At 36.3% G+C, this 20818-nt stretch overlaps 1 protein-coding gene across 1 annotated transcript in view; it reads right to left on the bottom strand.

The window, feature by feature from the left end:
* GRM8 (glutamate metabotropic receptor 8) overlaps positions 1–20818 on the bottom strand; it is a 794519-nt gene that overhangs the window by 313747 nt on the left and 459954 nt on the right. Inside the window, exon 7 of the mRNA XM_045855677.1 lies at positions 20469–20669. Within this exon, the coding sequence (XP_045711633.1) occupies positions 20469–20669 (201 nt within the window). The remainder of the gene's footprint in view (positions 1–20468; positions 20670–20818) is intronic.

The raw sequence follows: 20818 nt of genomic DNA, 5'->3' as shown, positions 1-20818 counted from the left end.
ACCTGCCCAATTGTGTATTTCCATTTCTATTGAATTACTGTACTTCGGAAAATGAATAGGGTTTATAACTTTTAACTAATTCTGTTATGTGAAGCCCCCTCTCGTCTGCTCTGTGGGCATGAACAAGGGCACAGGTCATGCTCTGGTACAACAGTTTTCTCTAGTTGAGTCAGCTATGACATATGACCTCTAGCTAAATTCTTTGCACAGGTCATACGTGAGTCTCCCAAATAGTTTCTTAGACCAGGAGGTGTATTCAAGCACACATTCTCTGAACACTATTTCCAGCAATAGCCTCTACCTCTTTACCTATTAGGTCAGTCATTTTATTGGACACAAACTGGATGAATATGGACTTTATGTCCTCATATTTCCACATCTTACTTCCAGACATTAATAAGAAATTAAGGACTCAGAAAGTAACTGCAAAAGACAGAAAATGTGAACTTAAAGACCCTAACTGCCTTAGGAAAAAATAAGAAATGAATTCATTTTAGACAACAGTATTATTGATTACAAGAGATTCATCAGATGTTTAGAAATCTAAGGTGTATAGGGGAATGTGTGGAAATGGCTACATATTTGGAAGAAGGATGTTTATGTGCATATGCCTGAAATTTGGGAAGGGTATACAGAGGCTTTATATTTGTCTGGGGCAAAAAAAATAATAACAGTTATCACCTATTGATTATTCACAATGTGCATGGCATTCTGCTAAGCTCTCAAGCATGAATTATCTCATTAAATGCTTATAATAACACTACAAAGTAGATATATTTAATACTCGCATCCAAAGATAAAAGCTTAGTGATTTACAAAATTTGAGTGATTTATCCTAGGTTTCACAATGTAAGTAAAAAAGCTAGAGTTTTAGTTCATCTCTATCTCAGCATGAAAGTCATATTCTTAGCCACTTACTACTATCTTATGAATGATCACAAGAGCAAATACAGAAATATTTGGTAATAAAAGAGGACAAAAGAAAAGGAAAATAAATTTAAGATATAAAGAAAGATGAAGTAAGGAAAAGACATATGAAATGGAAGATAGACAAAACATGACACAGTTAACATAACATTCAATGTGTTTATTAAATGAATGTGTATAACATATACCAATAAATGCCATAATGCACACTGTTGGGGACTGCCCTGCCTGGTCTCAGGAAGCTGTAACCCCCTGTGACTTAGGCTGAGAGACCTCCGGGCCAGGAGCCACTAAGGAAACAAAACTTATTTCCCTGGCATGAACACTGCCTGTTCTGTGCCTGACCTCCTAGGCTTGATCAGTTAGCCAATGACGGGTAAGATTTCCCATGGAGAGAATCGCCTAAGACAGGCATGATCACAAGGAGGCCTCTGGGAAGAGACTCAGGGCTGTGGAAATGAAGGGGTGATGGACATTAACCCCTGTCCCCTTGGCTTTGTCAAAGCCTGATTCCTGTTCTTAGATGTGAGAAATCCAAGTCTCCTGGCTGCTTTTGTCTCCTCTGAGGAAATAGCAAGGGCGGTGCAGCCCAGACCAGAAACAGTGGACCCCCGGGGTTATCAGGCCTGGGACATAGAATATGAAAGATCCTGTGAGATCTGTTTGCTGGAGGATGTTATTAGATTAGAATTTGAAGGCACAGACAGGAAACCAAAACTAGCCCTTTGAGCCCCGTTAGTCCTTTCAAATATTAAAACTCCAAACTCTGCCCAGAATCACAGCAGGGGTTCTGTCTCCACCTTTGTAAGTCACCTATTTCTTTTGATCTTTTCTGCCAGACTGTGAATCCACAAACTAAGTCTGTATTCTTAATAAAAATCTGCTTGGGAATGGAAACGCGGTGCTCCCCACTAGAGACAATGGCCATTTCATCCCTACTTCCCCACAGGACCTGGTTGTCTCTGTGTATGTTTTTCTCATGTTTCGATGAGCCATCCACAGTGTCCTGCACTCACTGCAGGCCGGCCGGTGAGCATGAGTCAGCACACTCTCTAACTTTTAAAAAAAATTAAAAGTTTATTATTGTTACTTAGCTTAGCTACAAAGGTGTTTATATGGTTCAAAAGAAAAGTTATTTTATAGGTATGATTTTTTAACACATTCAAAAGACTAAGAAAACCAAAATCCCAAAAGTGTAATAATTAGGCACCTGAATTAAAATAATTTTCTCATTCATATCCCAAACTTTCAAACTATGTTCTTGATTAAACTCTAATGTAATTATAAGAGTTAATAACCTTAAAGAGAAAAATAATAAAGTTTTCATTATAATTTCCAGGTAGATTCTTTCTGAAGTGAATAACACTAGAAAATAATTACTGCTAATAATACGGGAGCTATTCCATTAAATGCTTTTCTTCATTTCTTTAAAAAGTACATAATTTGAAAGAAATAGAAGAAATAATGAGAGAATGAGTCTCACTTTATCTCCTTTATAATCAGATGCCCCTATTAGCAGTGATGTACTTTCCCATCTACTCTGAGAATGCTGCAAGAATATTCACATGTCTGCACTTCTAAGAAGCTGACATGGCTGGGAAACATCATTGCCTGGTGGCAAGCCAGAAGCATCCACTCCCACTTCCGTGTTTTCATTCCCACTAGTGATCCTTGTATGCAGTGCTTTTTAAATCTGTGTCTTTCTAGAGAGTCTCATGTCCTCAATCCCAACCTACCCATTTCATCATCTTAAGATGATCCAGGTACAAACTTCATTATTGATCTATTAATAAAATGCTCTCCATGTATAATATAGTACACCTACCTCTTTATTGATCACTTTCTATGTATTATCACCTTACTTTTAGATTTCATAAGAAATCTGGGGCAAAAAATAATAACTCTAAAAAAATATACAAGATCTGTCCAGAAAAAGTCCAACCATTGTTAATATAATGAGGGTGGTTTGTGCAACACTGATGTAACCTGGAAACCAAGGAGAGTGAACTGGAATGCGAACGCATGAACAATGTCCACTTCACTGTACTAGTTAGCGGGGGCAGTAATCACCCTTGAGTGAGCATGTGTACTGTGTGTCTGTCATGTTCAAAATGACTGAGTGAGTAGAGCAAGGAATCTGAATCAAATTTTGCTTTAAGCTTGAAAATTCCACCATGGAAACTATTCAGATGATTCAGAAGGCCACAGCTATGGGCAACTGGTGATTGGCAGCTTCATCACAACAAAGCCCCTGCTTATGTATCAAGTCTTGTGCAGACGTTTGTTGGGGGTTTTTTGTATCAAATTATATACACTTATTTTTAACTTACCTTTTAATTTAAACATTATGCACAAACATTTCTTCATGTCACAGGCTTTTTTAAAATTGTTGTTCTATTACAGTTATCCCAATTTTCCCATTGCTCTCCACTGCCACGCCCAACTCCCACTCCCATGGTCATTCCCAACCTGTTGTCCATGTCCATGGATCATTTATACATGTTTGTTGATTAGGCCCTGTCTTTTCTTAACCTCCTGATCCTCCCACAACCTTTCCCTCTGGTTGCTGTCAGCCTGTTCCTTATTTCCATGCCTCTGGTTCTATTTTGCTCATTTGTATGTTTTGTTCATTAGATTCCTGTTATAGATGAGATCATAGGGTATTTGTCTTTCACCACCTGGTTTATTTCACTTAGCATAATGTTCTCCAGTTCCAACCATAATGTGGAAAAGGGTTCCTTCTTTCTTTCTGCTGCATAGTCTCCCATTGTGTAAATGCACCATAGTTTTTTCATCCACTCATTTAGTTATGGGCACTTAAGCTGTTTCTAGTACTTAGCTATTATAAATAATGCTACCATGAACACTATGGTGCATAGGTTCTTTTGAATTAGTGTTTCAGGATTCTTAGGGTATAATCCCAGCAGTGGAATCACTGGGTCAAAAGGCAGTTTCATTTTTAGTTTTATGAGGAAATTCCATACTGTTTTCCACACTGGCTGTACCAGTCTGTATTCCTACCAATAGCACACTAGGGTTCCCTTTTCTCTACATCCTTGCCAACACTTGCTGTTTGTTGATTTGTTAAAGATGACCATTCTAAATGGTGTGAGGTAGTATCTCACTGTAGTTTTAGTTTGCATCTTTCTGATGGCTAGTGATGTTGAGCATCCTTTCATATGCCTATGAGCCCTCTGCATGTCCTCCTTGGGAAATCTCCATTCAGGTCTTTTGCCCATTTTTTTAACTGGATTCTCTTCCTTTTGTGGAGTCATGTGAGCTCTTTATATATTTTGGAGATCAAACCCTTGTCTGAGGTATCATTGGCAAATATGTTTTCCCTTATGTTTGGTTCCCTTTTCATTTTGATGACGGTTTCTTTAGCCATGCAGAAGCATTTATGTTTAGTAGTCCCATTTATATTTATTCTTTCCTTTATTTCCCTTGCTCTAGAGCACAGGTGGCAAACACAAGGCCCACAGGCCAAATCTGTCCCCACACCTTGTTTTATCTGGCCCAGCACCTTGTTTCTACCCAGCAGCAGCACTGAACTCCTTTCCCCTACTTAGGAGTAATTACATTTATACAGTTCTAAAATTACATTTGGCCCTATGAAGGCAACCATGAGGCTGAAGTGGTCCCTAGTGAAAATGAGTTTGATACCCTGCTCTAGAGGATATATTGATGAAAATATTGATGAATGGGAATTTGAAATTTTCCTTTTCATCTTTTTTTCTAGGACTGTTATGGTGTGACAGCTTATATTTAAGTCTTTTATCCATTTTGAGTTTATTCTGGTGTATGGTATAAGTTGGTGGTCTAGTTTCTTTTTTTATCATGTATCATTCCAGTTCTCCCAACACCACTTATTGAAGAGGCTATTTTTACTCCATTTTATGCTCCTGCCTCCTTTGAAAATATTAATTGACCACAGAGACATGGGTTTATTTCTGGGTTCTCTATTCTGTTCCATTCATCTATGCATATGTTCTTATGCCCATACCAGACTGTTTTGATTACAGTAGCCTTGTAATATAGTTTGATATCAGGTATTGTGATCCCTCCTGCTTTGTTGTCCTTTCTCAAGATTGCTGAGACTATCTGGGGTATTTTTTTAGTTCCATATAATTTTTGAAATATTTGTTCTAAATATGTGAAGTATGTCGTTGGTATTTTAATAGGGATTGCATTGAATCTACAGATTGCTTTGGGTAGTATGGACATTTTAATAACATTGATTCTTCCAATCCATGAACCCAGTGTACTCTTCCATTTATATATATTTTCCTTAATTTCTTTCTTCAGTGTTCTATATTTTTCTGAGTACAGGTATCTTATTTCCTTGGTTAAGTTCATACCTAGGTACTTTATTTTTCTTATTGCTATAGTAAATGGATTTTCTCCTGTTTTCTATTTCTGATATTTCATTGTTGTTGTACAAAAAATGCCTTCAATTTCTGAATATTGACTTTGTATCCCATGTGTTCCCAAATTCAGTTGTTTGGTTGAGTAGTTTTCTTGGTGGAATCTATAGGGTTTTCTATGTACACTATCATGTCATCTGCAAATAATGACAGTTTTACTTCCTCCTTTCCAGTTTGGATGCCTTTTATTTCTTTTTCTTGTCAGACCACTGTGGACAGAACTTTCAATACTATGTTGAATAAAAGTAGTAAAAGTGAACATTCTTGTCTTGTTCCTGATATAGGGAAAAGCTTTTAGTTTTTGCCCAATGAATATGATGTTGGCTGTAGGTTTCTCATATATGGCCTTTATTATGTTGAGATGTGCTCCCTCTGTTACCACTTCCCTGAGGGTTTTTATCAAAAATTGGTACTTTTCTATATCAAATGATTTTTCAGCATCTATTAACTTGATCATGTGTTTTTGTGTTTCATTCTTTTGTGTGTGGTGTATTACACTTATTGATTTGCAAATATACCATCCTTGTACCTCTCAGACTGAATCCCACTTAATCATGGTGTATGATCTTTATAATGTATTGCTGGATCCAGTTAGCCAATACTTTGTTGAGGGTTTTGTTTATCAGCAATATTGGCCTGAAGTTTTCTTTGTTGTGTCTTTACCTGATTTTGAATTAGGGTAACACTGGCTTCATAAAACAAGTTTGGGAGTCTTCCCTCTTCTTGAATGTTTTGGAATAGTTGGAAAAGGATAGGAATTAGCTCTTCCTTAAATGTTTTGTAGATATCACCTATGAAGCCATCTACTTCAGGGCTTTTGTGTGCCTGGAGTTTACTGATTATTGCTTCGATTTCACTAGTTGTTATCAGTCTATTCAGACTTCCTGCTTCTTCTTGATTCGGTTTTGAAAGATTATATGTTTCTAGAAATTTGTCCATTTCACCCAGGTTGTCGAAGTTCTTGGCATATAGTTGTTCACAGTAATTTCTTACAGTCCTTTGTATTCTACAGTATTAGTTGTAATTTCTCCCCTTTTGTTTCTGATTTTATGTATTTGGGTCCTCTCTCTTTTTTTCTTGATGAGCCTGACTAAAGGCTTGTTAATATTGCTATCTTTTTCAAAGAACCAACTTCTAGATTTATTGACCCTCTGAATTGTTCTTTTAGTCTCTATATCATTTAATTTTGCTGTGGTCTTCATTATTTCCTTCCTTCTACTTGCTCTGAGCTTTGTTTTTTATTGTTCTTCTGGGGTTAGATTTTTTTTTATTAATTTTTCTGTCTTTTTTGGTAGGCCTGTATTGCTATAAACTTTGCTCTCAGGACTGCCTTCACTCTGTCCTATAGGTTTTGGGCTATTGTGTTTTATTTTCACTTGTTTCCAGAAACCTTTTGATTTCTTCCTTGATCTCATTGTTAACCTATTCATTATTTAATAACGTATTAGTTGGTCTCCATGAATTTTAATGTTTTTCAGTTTTTTCCTTGATGTTGGTTTCTAGTTTCAAGCCATTTTGATCTGGGAAGATGGTTCATATGATTTCAATTTTATTGAATTTGTTGAAGCTTGTTTTGTGTCCTACCAGGTGGTCTAGCTTTGAAACTGTTCCGTATGCATTTGAAAAGGATGTATATTTTTCTTCTTTGGGGTGAAAGGTTCTGTATATATCAATTAAGTCTATTTGATCTAGAGTGTTGTTCAATGCTACAATATCCTTGTTGATTCTTTTTTTGGAAGGTCTAACCATTGTTGACGGTGGAGTGTTAAAATCCCTTCCTATATATGTGTTGCTCTCTATATCTTGATATCCTCCCAGATCCTCCCAGATTATCTTTATATATTTGTGTGTTCTTGTATTAGGTGCATATATGTTTAAAAGGACTATATCTGGTTGATGTATTCTTCCCTTAAGTATTATGAACTGTTCTTCTCTATCTCTGGCCTTTGTTTTTAAATCTATTTTGTCTGATATAAGTACTGCTCTGCCATGGGGTGGGGGGTGGTTCATGTCCATTTGCTTGAAATACTTTTTCCATTTCTTCACTTTCAGTCTGTATAAATATTTTATTCTGAGGTGGGTCTCTTGTAGGCAATATATACATGGGTCATGTTTGCTTATCCATTCAGCTACCCTATGTCTTTTGAATGGAGCATTTAATCCATTTACACTTAAGGTTATCATTGATAGGTACTTTTTCATTGCCACTTTTTCCCTTTGTATCTGTGTTCTTCTCTCTCTCTTTCTTCATTTTGCTAAAGCAGTCCCTTTAGCATGTTTTGTCATGCTGGTTTGGTGGGGATGTATTCTTTTAGCCTTTTTTTGTTTGGGAAACTGCTTATTTTGCCTTCCATTTTAACTGAGAACCTTGCTGGGTAGAGTAGTCTTGGTTACAGGCCTTTGCTGTTCATTACTTGGAATATTTCTTGCCTTTCCTTTTTGGCTTGTAGTGTTTCTGTTGAGTAATCAGCTATTACTTTAAAGGAGCTCCCTTGTATGTTACTAGCTGTTTCTCCCTTGCTGCCTTTAAGATTCTGTCTTTAAATTTAGTCATTTTAATTATTGTGTGTCTTGGAGTGAAGCCCTTTGGGTTCATCTTGATTGGGACCTTCTATGACTTCTGGACTTTCATGACTTTTTATCCCAACAAGTGAGAGGAGTTTTCTGTCATAACTTTTCAAATAGGTTTTCTATCCCTTGCTCCTCTTCTTCTCCTTCTGGTATCCCTATGATATAGATATTATTGTGTTTCATGTTGTCTTGCAGCTCCCTTAAACTCTCTTTGTTCTTTTTGAGCCATTTTTCACTTTGTTGCTCTGTCCGGAAATTTTTCCTACATTTTCATCCAGCTTGCTGATTCAGTCCTCTGCTTCATCTAGCCTGCTTTTAATTCCTTCTACTGAGTTCTTCATTTCAGATATCATGTTCTTTATTTCCTCTTGGCTCTTATTGATAGTTTCTATGTCCTCCTTTTCATGCTAGTTTAGTTCACAGTATGTTCCTTGTAGCTTCCCTGGAGTTCTTTGTAGTTCTTACTGAGTTCATTGAGCATCCTTATAACCATTATTTTGAACTCAATGTCTGATAGTTTGCTTGCCTCAATTTCATTTAACACACTTTCTGGGGATTTCTCCTTTTCTTTTGATTGGGAGTTGTTTCTTTGTCTCCCTATTTTAAGTGACACATTTTGTTTGTTTCTGTATATTAAATTGACCTGCTTTGACTCCTTGTCTTCATGGTGTGACTTTCTGTGGTAGGAGATCTGTGGGATTCGCTGATGCAGTCTCTTTGATCTCCTGAACTTGATGCTCTTGGAATGTTCTTTATGATGTCTGTGTGAGCTCTCTGTTTGTAATTGGATTTTGGTTGTTGGCTGTTCTTTGGTGGGTTCTTCCCTCTGGCTGACTGTGTGAGGGTCACTCCACCTACCATATCTTGTATGCTGTTATACAGGTGCTGCCAGAACAAAACCAAACAGCCCAGGAAACAGATCCATACCTGCATAGTTAACCCCCACCCACAACCACACTATAACAGCAAGTGAACCAGTATTAATAAAGGTGTAAAGAGACTAAGACTATTATAAGAAAGGAAAAACAAATATGAGATAACTAACTTAAAGAAAAAGGATTTTGAGAGGGTAGTAGAAGGAGCAATAATCAGAGTAGGGAATAGGGACAAGGTGATGAAAGAAAAAAGACAAATTTACATCATAAATAAAAATGGAGGGGAGAAGGCAGAATGTAGTAAGGGAAGTGAAGCAACTAATATTAGGTTTAAAAAGAAAATTTTTAAATAAATAAAAATACAAAATAAATTTTAAAAAGGAGTGAGAGAGAGAAGAAAAAATAGGAACCAAATTGGAGAAAAATATCCATCACAGTGCTATCAACAACAATGAGCAAAGATTAATATAGGTGGGAGGGGTATAAGAGGGAAAGGAAAAGAAAAGCTTAAGAGATGTCTAGAGGAAAGAGAAGTGATTTTCAGATGATAGAGGGAGAATTAATACTAAGACTGAAGTATGAAAACCAAGCTAAGACAGTGAAAAATTAAAATTTAAAATTAAAAAATTAAAAAGGGCTGAAGGAAGGCAAAATGCAGTAGAAGAGGGGAATGGTAAAATGTGAGGTTTGAAATACAAAAATAGTGAAGTTGTAGAAATAAAATTATAAAAATGCAACAACCATCATATCACAACTGATGAGCAAAGATTGATAAAGGTGAAAAGGGAATAAGGCTACTTTAAGAATGGGAAAAAGGATGGGAGATGACTAATGACAATAAAAATGGTTTTGAGAGGCTAGAGAGGGGGAGAGTAGAATGGAAATAAGTTATAGAAAGAGGGAAAATAAAATTTCAAACAAAAATAAGAAGAGTAAAGAAAAAGGTAAAATGGAATAAGAGAGGGAGGAAGCAAAATATGAGATTTGAAATAAATTATTATATAAAAATTAATAGCAATATGCACTAACTTGAAGGACATGAAATGAATGTTAGAAAGCTACACAGGAGAGAAAATAATGCAAATAATGAAGAAGACTGTAGTAGAATTCATCTCACTGTTTTCTCTTTCTTAGTCCTTCCCTGGTGATGTCAGATGGTATCTTAGTCTGGCCCCAGGGAGCCTGTTCAAGGCTACCCGTGATTCGCAGTCTGTGGCTTCCTACTTCCATTGTTAATCTAATCAATCTGTAATCAGCAGTCAGGTTAAGCACCACTGGGTGGGCAGAGTAATTCCTGTAGGCAGGGCTATTGCTTCACCTCAGGCTGATGCCACTTGGCAGGACTTCTGTGCCTCACTACAATGGCTCCTGCAGTATGGGGGATGACTCAGCACAGTGATCCTGGGAGCAGTTCCCTCAGTTTTCTCCCCAAAGCCTCTGTCCCGACTCTCCTCCAGTGTCTCTAGTCCATTCTGTCTAGCCTTTGCCAGACCCCAGGGTTAAGTGGCTGCAAACAAAATTATGTGTGTTGGCCCTTTAAAAGGCTCTCTGTGACTCCAGAAGTCTCTTCCTGAAAGAAAGAAACCCTGCCACTTTTCACAGCTGTATGTTATCTGGGTTCCTTTCACGGCTCTGCTGCTGTAGCCTAGGGAGCCCAGCTTGGGATTTAGATCCCATACTTCCCATGGTGAACCCCTTGGCCACTGAATTTCCCTCCAGCACTTCAGCTGCCACCCATAGGAGCTCAAACAGCCCTCTTGAGTCTCCTCCACACTCCATACCAGTAACGTAGTGTTTAAGTGGTTTCTTCTGTCTGTCCGTGATTATAAGGCTTTTCCCCAGCTAGTGTTCCATTTGTTGTCACAGATGATTTCTCTAAAATTTAGTTGTAACTCCAGGCTGGTCCTGGGAAGAGGTTAGTGTAGCTTCTACTTACTCCTCCATCATCTTGGATCTTCTCTTGTACAGTTTTTTGGCAAAACATCAAATCACCCAGGTGACTCAGCCCTACTACAGCCCAGATATGGAGCCTTGTGACCTCTGGCTTTTCCCAAAATTAAAATCACCTTTGAAAAACGAGAGAATTCAGACCATCGATGAGATTCAGAAAAATATGACGGAGCAGCTGATTGCAATTGGGAATACCATGTAAGGTCCCAATGCGCGTACTTTGAAAGAGGTTGAGGCATCACTGTCCTATGTACAATGTTTCTTGCATCTTTTATCTTCTTTAATAAATGTCTCTATTTTTCATAGTATATGGCTCTATACTTTCTGGACAAACCCTGTATACAATATTATCATTCCTATTTTATAGGCAAAAAAAAACCCAAGGATTTAAAGAGGTTTTGTTACTTGACCAAGATCACAAAGTAGTGAGTGGTGACACTGTATTAAAAGTTTATCTGAGTGTAAGCCTATGATTTTGATCACTATGGAAAATATAAATCATTAAATGTAAATTCCTTTAGAATCTTTTCACTGCCTCAAAACCTCTCTGCTCCTTCATGTGTTTTCCTCATCCTTCATTCAAGGCTCGTTGCTGCATCCCTGTTTAGACCCAAAGCCATCCATTAACCCTCAGTTACTGAGCCCACAGTACCCTCTCTGTTTCTGGGATTTGCATATCATTTATTCCTAACTTTTTGGCACATGATGAAGAAGTCCGGGAATCACAAGAAGAAAGAATGAGTAAAAGAAGCCCAATGCAATGGATGAATTGAGTAGGGCTCTGGGAAGAACTAAGGCACCCTTATTGATTTGCCTCGAGCTTTTCTTTGATGCTGGCTCCATTGTGGGAGGAGCTATAAAAGACCATAAAAGAAATTAGACTTAAAAATCCCCACAATTTGTCATCTCATACAGTAGAAAAGAGAGGCAGGTACAGTTATGCTGTTAAATTTCATGATGACTTAATTTGTAAGATTATTTCATAACCAGCCTAAAGTTTCCTTAATTAGAAACTAAAAAATCACCTAATTTCACATCAGTCTATTTATTTATCCATACATATTCAATATCGCTATATATGCCATTCACTTTTTAAAAAATGTATAACTATTTCCAAGAATTACTTTACTAACTGTAGATCTTCAGCTTCAATAATAAATTATATAATATAGTTCTGAATTATTCTGAATAATGTTTTTCTCGACTTTATTTCAAATGAGGTAACTATCAAAAAGGATATTTATACTTTAAATTAACAGATAACCACTTTATCACATTTGACTTTGCTTGATATCTATTTATTAAATAATTACTATTTAATCACAAGGAAATTATGCATCATAACTTCTGGAGATGACATTTAGTCAGTTTTTCCATATTTTGACATGTTATATCTCATTTGCTATTTATGCAAGCAGATAAAACATAGGGTCAAGCCAATCTCATCAATAGAATATGAACTAACATACTGAATTAGCTTTACTAATGGAGTTGTCACAAATAGTTACAAAGAAAGATCATTTGGGCAAGTTAAGATATTTCTCAAAACCTCTTGGTTTCTAGTCAAAGCACCGTGACTGGAACAGAGCCAGCATTAAAGTGATTCTGTGTTCCCTTCCTCCCTCTTTATTTCCATTCCATTTGTACTTTCATGTTCCCATTTCAGGTACTATTCTCTCCTGGGGGCTATTGGAACTGTCTCTTAACTTGTCATCCCTGCCTTTAATCTCACTCCCTCCAGTCTGCAAATTGCTGCCATAGTTATTTTTCTGAAACACAAATCTGAGCATTTCACTGTCCTGTTCAGAAAGCTTCAATTCCCTATAGCCTGCTGTGACACATTCAAACATCAGAGTTTGGCAGCGATTTCTAACCAGGCCCACGCTCCTTTGGCCATTCTCATCTCCTGCCTGCTCCAAGGTCACTCGCTGGATGTTCAGCTTTCTTAGAATGCATGCTCTTCCCTGTCTTCCCAGCTACCATTAAACTGCTTTGTCTGTCATGAATGCCTTTTTCTTATCTTGTCCCAACTGAGGAAATGTCACTTTCCAGTTGTAACAAATATGATGTCACCTACTGATCCTCTGCTGTATTCTTTGTGCACGCTCCCCCATGCAGTTTCCTAATCTCAGCTTTCTGCTGTGTTTGTACATGTCCACGCCTCTATCACATCACTCATCCAATTCGTAACATGCTGTGTCCTTCTCCTGTTGCGCTATGGTCTTTGACAACTCACAGAACCACACTTAATTGATTGTTGCATTTCTGATGCGTAGCACAGAACTGTTTATTAGGTACCCTGTAAGATTCCTAATAAAATGTATGTGAGATAAATTAATGATTCATAAAAGAGAAAAATGAATATAAACAACTAAAAAAACAACAGCAGGAACACTGGTAGGCACCTATGTTTTTAAAATATACCTTTAAAAGAATTTGTAGAGAATGTAGAGGTGGAAGAGACCTCACAGATCAGATCATTTTAGTATAATCCTTCCATTTAAAAGATGATGCTATGAAGTCAAAGCAGGGTCAGAACACAGAGGAAAGTGGCAGAGCAGGATAAAAGCACCAGATTCCAGGAAGTCATTTGACACCATGATACTACACGCTGTTGATGGGTTTTAGTAAAAGCAGACCAAACTGGGATTTTGCTTTCTTGATTTTTTCAATAAATTTTTTAAATACAATTGTTTCAAATAATCTCCTTAGACTATATTCCTAAAGTATACATACTGAGCAAATACTCCACAAAAAAATTACATCACTACCCACTCGCACCAAGCATATTTAGAAGAACTGATACAATTACCTTTTAAAAGTTACTACTATGAATTTTAAGACTTTGTAAACTTGATTGGTGAAAAATCAATCTTTCATTGTTGATTAAATGGTCTTTCTTTGATGATTACTGAGGTTTAACCTTGCTTTTTTCAAACTTTAATTCACACTACAAGTTTTGCTTGTTTATCTTTGGAGATGTCATAATTTGTATCAAAAGCATTAAGTTTTACACTAAATCAAACATTTATTTTCCTGTTATAATTTTTTACTTATTTTAAACTTCCCAATTCAAATCTGATTAATCATCTTCTAGATTTTCTTCTATTTTTATTTTGCTTCTTCATTTTCATTTAACTCCAAAATAAATTTCAAATGGAGACTACTCTCTTATGTGGAGAAGTTATCTCCCTCACTTCTACCATAAGTAGATAATTAATAAAATATCCTTTCCCACTGAGCCCTAACTCCATTTTTATCATACCATAAGTCCATATGTATGTATACATGTACATATACATGTAGAAACTGATTTATTTATTATCATTATGTATTTCTGGCTATTTCTACCTGTTTCCATTTACCACATGTTTATTTTTTATACTAATTCCATACAATATTGATTGTTGTAGCTTAACATTATGCTTAAATGTTAAATGTTTCATAGAACATTTTTTCTTCACCTAAGAAATAATTTTTTCTTCAAAATCATTTCAGTTACTTTTACTCATTTATTCTCACAATTAAATTTTTAAATATTATTTCAAATTCCAGAAAATACTGCTTTGTCATTTTGGTTGAAATTATACTAAATTATATGAAATCTAAATGTAAGTTATTCAGAAATATTTAATATTTTTCCTATTATTACTTTTCTGTCTATGAAAAAGAAATACCTCTTGATAAAATTATCTTTATATAGGTCTTTCATATTTTTAGTTCAATTTATCCCAAGATATTTTAAATATTTTTTGCAAAGGAAACAGAGCTTTTATACTTACCTGGCAGGGGAGGTATCGTGATCACAAAGAAAACAGAGTTTTATTTACCACATATTAGTTAATGATTTCTTACTGGTAAGTAGAAAAGCTCTTAATGTTTTAATATTAATTTTATATTTGATCATCTTCCTAAAATAAGTACTTCTAATATATTTTTCAGTTTATTATCTTGGGATCAAATCATTCAAAAATACTATTACTTAGTTTTTAGTAGTAATTTGTTTTTTTGTTTTGTTTTATCATCCTGATTAAATTTATAGAGTATTAATAATAGTAGTAATAGGATTAATCCATCTCTTTAATAAGAATAACTATAAATATATAATTGATTACAGGCTATGAGATGTGCTTTATCATGTTAAACATTTATTCCATTTGTGGTTTGTTTATGTTTTTGTGCTTATAACAGAAAGGAGGGTTATATTTTTAATCAAATGGCTTTCCAGAATCTTATGAGAAATTTATTATTGCCTTATTTGACCTAGTAGTCTGTTTGTAGTAAATTTCCTAACAACATATTAAGTCACACTTACTTCTTAAAGATATTTTATGCAAAAAAAATTGCTTCAAAATCAGAAGACAGTATTCAGAGACTGAAAACTATATATTTGGAAATTTTGCAATAAGTCCCCCAAATCAATAAGATTTTAAAGAAAAAGAGATGTTGATAAATCCCTCTCTGTACCAGCCTCCGTGATCAGGCAAGTGTTTATATTTTCCTTAGAATATTGAGCATTAGGATGATTAAACCACCACCTCATACTGAGTTTAGAGAAGCTGCTTCACCCGTCTTGGGGTCGGAGAATTCAATCACAATATGAAGGCTTACATTCAATGATTCCACAGTTGACCTCTCCCTCAGATTCCCACAGACTCTATGTGATTCTTCATTGGGTCTCCACTGGCCTAACAAAAACTTACAAACTAATGAGGCAGTGAGACTCAGAGACCACAGCATCACCCCTCTCTCAGGTTTTTACCTCTCTGCTCATTTTTAAAAACTTTCTCCATAAATCACTTACAGAAACTTGCAAAATGCCCCTTTCACCCACCAGAAAAGCCCCAGGACAGCTAAGTTTAGACTGCTCGCTCCTTGCCGCTGATCATTTCGATGAGGTCTGATGTCCAACCTGTTTGGCTAATGAGATTCAAGTTTCTAAGGAGTTGGAAGTGGGACTTAAATATTGTAGCTGGCCAGCTTCTACCTACCCTCTGAATCTAGAAGTAGGGAAAAACCAACATAAACAAAACAAAACAAAACAAAACAGACAGAAAGAGGTTTGGATTTCTGACAGGCTTTTGGTTCTTATAACCAGAACTTTTCTTAGACTCTTTTCTATTCTGCCGTGGGGTTTCTTGACACAACCTCATAAATTCTTCCTTTTAGCTTGAGCAAGTTAACGCTGATTTCCATTACCTGCAATCAGACCATCCTGATTAGTATGCCGCAGTGCCTCAGGCTCTGCCCCTGACAGGAGCTCAACTCTAGAGGAAAGGAGTGGGGGGAGGTCTCTGGAATTCTATTTAACACTTTTTCTTTTCTTCTCGTGATAACAGAAAAATCTCTGATTTTACACAAGATGTACAGTATTAATATTTTATAACCTATAGTCAGACCAGAGTAAAGAACTGACATCGTTGCTTCAGTTCCTGAAAACTCTAAACTCCTCTCATTCATTTTATGTTTTTCTTTTGATAAATCGTTGGATTTAAAAATTTATAGAAATAGCATTTTGTTCCAATGGTTACAACACAAGTAATCTTAAAACAAAGGTCTTTGTTTCCCTCTGTCTCCCTAGATAGAGATGAGAGGTTGAGAAAAGTTGTAAGAAACACACGAATAATGCCAATATGCTATGACTCAGAATTTGTTTATGCTTCAGATGGATTTGTTCACTCATGACAAAATATCAGTTTGAGTGATTAAATTCAATCAAAGCACCATTGTTGTTTATGTCTGCGATGACAAACAATGCCTTGTAGTTTAATTATTTGACTGTTTTACCTTTCATTGTTTTGTCATAGATTAATTCTGACCTGAAATACTAATCATTCTTCTGTCTAAATTCTAATATGATCTTCATGTTGTCAAGCAATAAACTGGAAGAAGCATGACCTTTGAAACTAAGTATCTTTAAACCATTGCCTAATTAGGCATTAGTTACAATTTCAGCAAGACTGAGTTTTAAACAGTTCCCTTTAACTTTATACCAATGGTCCATAGAGCTGCTCTGGCTGCTAACCTCCTGCTATTACAGCATCTCTCTCTGCACCAATGGAGTGGTTTTACTATCTCAAATGAAAAGGGACCTCAGAAAGCAATTTGTTTTGATATCTCATTAATGTCAGATCCAGTTTAACAACAATTTCTTCTACGCAAAAATTACATTTTGGGGCAGACACATACAATATTTAAATGGGCATTAGTAAATAATTCTATCCAACAGGTCAATTTTTTAAATACTTGAGAATGCATTTTGTAGTTCATTGATCCTGAAAGACAATCTGGAGGCTACACAGAAAATTGACGGTTGTGTTACAAAGCTTGTTCCTTGACAGCTGGTAAGAGCCCGAGAAAACTTTTAGTATACAATAATTTGTTGTTGTTATGTACAGCAAACAGCTTTGGGTCTAGTCAAGCATATTCTCAACTCTTCAGGAGATTCAAAACTGGTCCTAATGAAACTGTGGTTTGGATAATGACCCCCTTGCAATTCCAGTCTTTGGGGAGTGGGTTGGCTTTCTCACTCAGCAAGAACACTGACTGCCACCAATACAACCCGCTCACCTGGCATGCCATTAACAACATACAATAGCAGTTAGCTAGGTTCCCAACAGAGAACACCAATCCCAGGTGTCTACCTTCAGTTTCTATGAAAACCCCGCGAGAGCAGGAACATTTGAATCTGTGGATTTGATGTGTCTCTATATAGCTATTAGGACTTTCAAGGTAGCTCTGGGATCAGCAAGTGGCACTAAAGGAAGTAGAGTGTCCAAGATCATTGCCATACATTCAACCCAGCAGTTCTTATTTTAACTGACCAAAATGTTAGATGTCTGAGTAGGAGTCTTTTGAAGGTAAAGTTTGAAAAGCAGAGTATAAGGGAGATGCTCTTCATTTGTCCTTAATAGAGTATGGTAATCCTTATATCATCAGAGCTCAAAAGAGTCATAAATCTAGATCAGGTAAGATTATCTCCCCCTCCTTGAAAACCCTTCTAATGAAATATCCTTCCACATGTTACAAGCATGATGTTCTTAGCTTTGGTTGTGGGTACACGTGCACAAGAGCCAAATACAAGGCTTCTGCTTTTGCTTTAAAATTGTGTTAAATAGCACTGCTTGTCAGGCTGTCAAAGTCCCATATGATACATTTCTTTCAGAAATGATTTACAAGAAAATTCATCCTCTCTAGAAAAACAGGCTTGCTCCTGTCATATAAAGAAACATGTGTATCCCATAGAATGTCCCTTTACATTTTATCTGCTTAGGAAGCTCAGAACTTCATGAGATTCTTCATTCTTGCTACCAGATTAGTTTCTCCCTCCTTCAAGTGGTTTTGATGTTGTGCTTCTATTTGAACAGCTTTATGTATCTTCTTGTCATAAGCAGGCAAAGCATTAATGATAAGTGAACACTAATATAGGAGCCAACAATGAAATTAACAAATTGACGAACATTCTAAAAATCACTGAAAATCAAGAGAATTATGTATTTCACAATAATTTGCTTCTATGCTCAGGTCTCTTATTCTGTGTCATCAGCTACTGGAACACAGACAGATTTCAAGGCATTATCAAAATAAATCTCCAAGGAGCTCAAAGAGATTCCTTTTTTAGTTCATCCACTAAAATTCACGTACCTCACATGACTCTCATTTGAAGTAGACTTATTTTTGTACCAGACACAGGTCTGTCATGCTTCGGGGTTCCTGCTGCTTTCAAGATGAAAAACGAATCTTGAGAATGATCTATATGACCTCTCCTAATCTATCTGGCCCTGCCTTCTGCTTCACCCTTATCTCTGACACCTGCCTCCTTCAGATGGCACCTGTCCCCAATGCCTCAGAGGAGGGAGGTTTCCCCTCTTGTGAACTCTCTCAGTCCAGCACGCCTCTGCAGGCGGCACTCATTGTGGATTATACCATTATACCTCACGTGATTCATACCTCAGTTCCCCAGGAAACTTTAAATCCCATGTCTGCTTTGACTGTTTTTTACCAGTAATACAGCTTTGTAATACACCTATCACAAAGCTTAACACATTCTACGTGCTCAATAAATATCTCTTGAGTGAATTAATAAAAGTTGCTTCTCTGATCACAGTGAATTAAAAGAAGCAGATTATGGAAGGAATCAGCCCTAAACAATTACACACACACACACACACACACACACACACACACAGAGCAACATTATTCTGATAATGTGGAAGGGCAAAAAACTATAAAAAGTAGACAGAAGAACTCAGAAATTATTGGAGTCTAGAGACAAATTGTCTTAATAATCATTAGACATTAAGGCATTTTTAATAGTCTTTAATAGCATCATTATATTACAGTGTGGTAAAGTAATTTTGAGGTCATCAAGGAAGGGTTGGGTTTTTATCTATCCTTAAGATAAAAGGGAAATTGGTAATTCACCTTTAAAATACTTTAACCAAGTGTTTCTTTGAAAGACTTTATTTTCTATAGTTACGTTGAGTGATTGACAAAATATATTCATTTGCATTTTCCTTCCCACCTTTTAACAATTTGGACAAATGAAATATTCCCCAGTCTCAGGTTAGAATAAGTAACTTTGTATTGTACCACTTTTCTTTTGCTCAACTTGATAATTTCATGAAAATTATTTTCAAATGGCCCTTAGTACTGACATTCTTTTTTTATTTTTATTATATTTTTAACAAAAACACTAATGTTATGTAATGCTTTTTTAAAATTCTGCTGAAAAAGAGAATACTCTGTGTTGAAAATAAACCAAATTTTGTTTCATGTTGCATGAATGAAGCCAAAAAAGTTTCCACTTGAATTCTAAATTGAAGATGACCTTGTGCTTTTCTGAGAAAGGCTGGCAGCCGAGGTCACTGGAGTGTATTATGATGGACAGCGCAGTGCTGTGCGTGGCTGGGAGGCATGTCCATTGTGTGGATTATAGCCAAACACAAAGAATTAGACAGCTCAGAGCATTCTATCATTTCATTTTAAAATAATTGCCAAAGCCATGGCCAGCAACCATTACAACTTTCGTGAAAGAACAGCACTCAATGATTTCATCACTTCAGACAGGCAGTTTGACTATTCTTAGCCAAATGTCATGGATCCATCAGATTCTGCATCAGTTTCCTGTGACACGCACAAAAGCAGCATTTCTGCTTCTGCAAGAGGCAAATCCCATCGACACCACATTGTATATAATTCTGTCTTACACGATGCAGCTCATTGCTTCAAATTGACCAAATCATTGAAAGAAATACAAGGAAAAGGAAGATGCAGAAGCTTCACACAGCACTCTAGAATGTATATATACAGCAACTCCAAATCATTCACTTTCCTCAAGTCAACATACTGTTTAAAGAGCTTAAAATCAGTTTCAAAACAAAATGTCCACAATTCCTTCTCCAATAAAAACATAAAACAATTTTTAAAAACCTAACCTGTTGTCAGTGGTTCCAAATAAGCCTCTTAAGGTATTTCTGAAATCGTGATATTTAAGTAGAATATTTTGATGGATGGAGGCTTATTTTTAACTTCTGCATCTTTCAGGGACAGATTAATGGTAGCAAAAAAATGTTTGGGATTTAAAAGCAGGTGGAAAAACTCACACTTGATTAAAAGGGGAATCTCTAATCTGCTCTTCTTGAGTATCTTCTATATATAGGGGAAAAAATACCTTGTCTCTTCTAAAGTATTTAGAGACGAAAAATATGTGATAACTTACCATTAAAATTTACAGCCCGAATATAACCAAGTAGCTCTTTCCCATCAATGGTACTCATTCGTGGGCAAAGGCCAATGTAGCCAGGACAGAGATCCTTGTGCATGTTGTGCAGGGCGTACGCCATGGAATACACCGCGTCGATTACAAACTGGACCTTCCCTTCCTGTTCGTAAGACGAATCCCGTGCAATTCGCTCCAGCCCTGCAACATGAAAAGGGAAACCATCAGTTGGCACTGTTAGATTTCACTGAAAGGTGGCATTAGGGCTAAGATTTCCATCATATGAGATTCATTTAATGAGACAAAACTATTTAATTTTACCTCTGCTTATACTAAATAAGGTTTATAAA

The sequence above is a fragment of the Phyllostomus hastatus genome, unplaced genomic scaffold (assembly GCF_019186645.2).
Source record: "Phyllostomus hastatus isolate PE091 unplaced genomic scaffold, TTU_PhHast_1.1 phas_scaffold_114, whole genome shotgun sequence".
Classification (NCBI taxonomy): Eukaryota; Metazoa; Chordata; class Mammalia; order Chiroptera; family Phyllostomidae; genus Phyllostomus; species Phyllostomus hastatus.
This window is presented reverse-complemented; position numbering and strand designations above follow the sequence as displayed.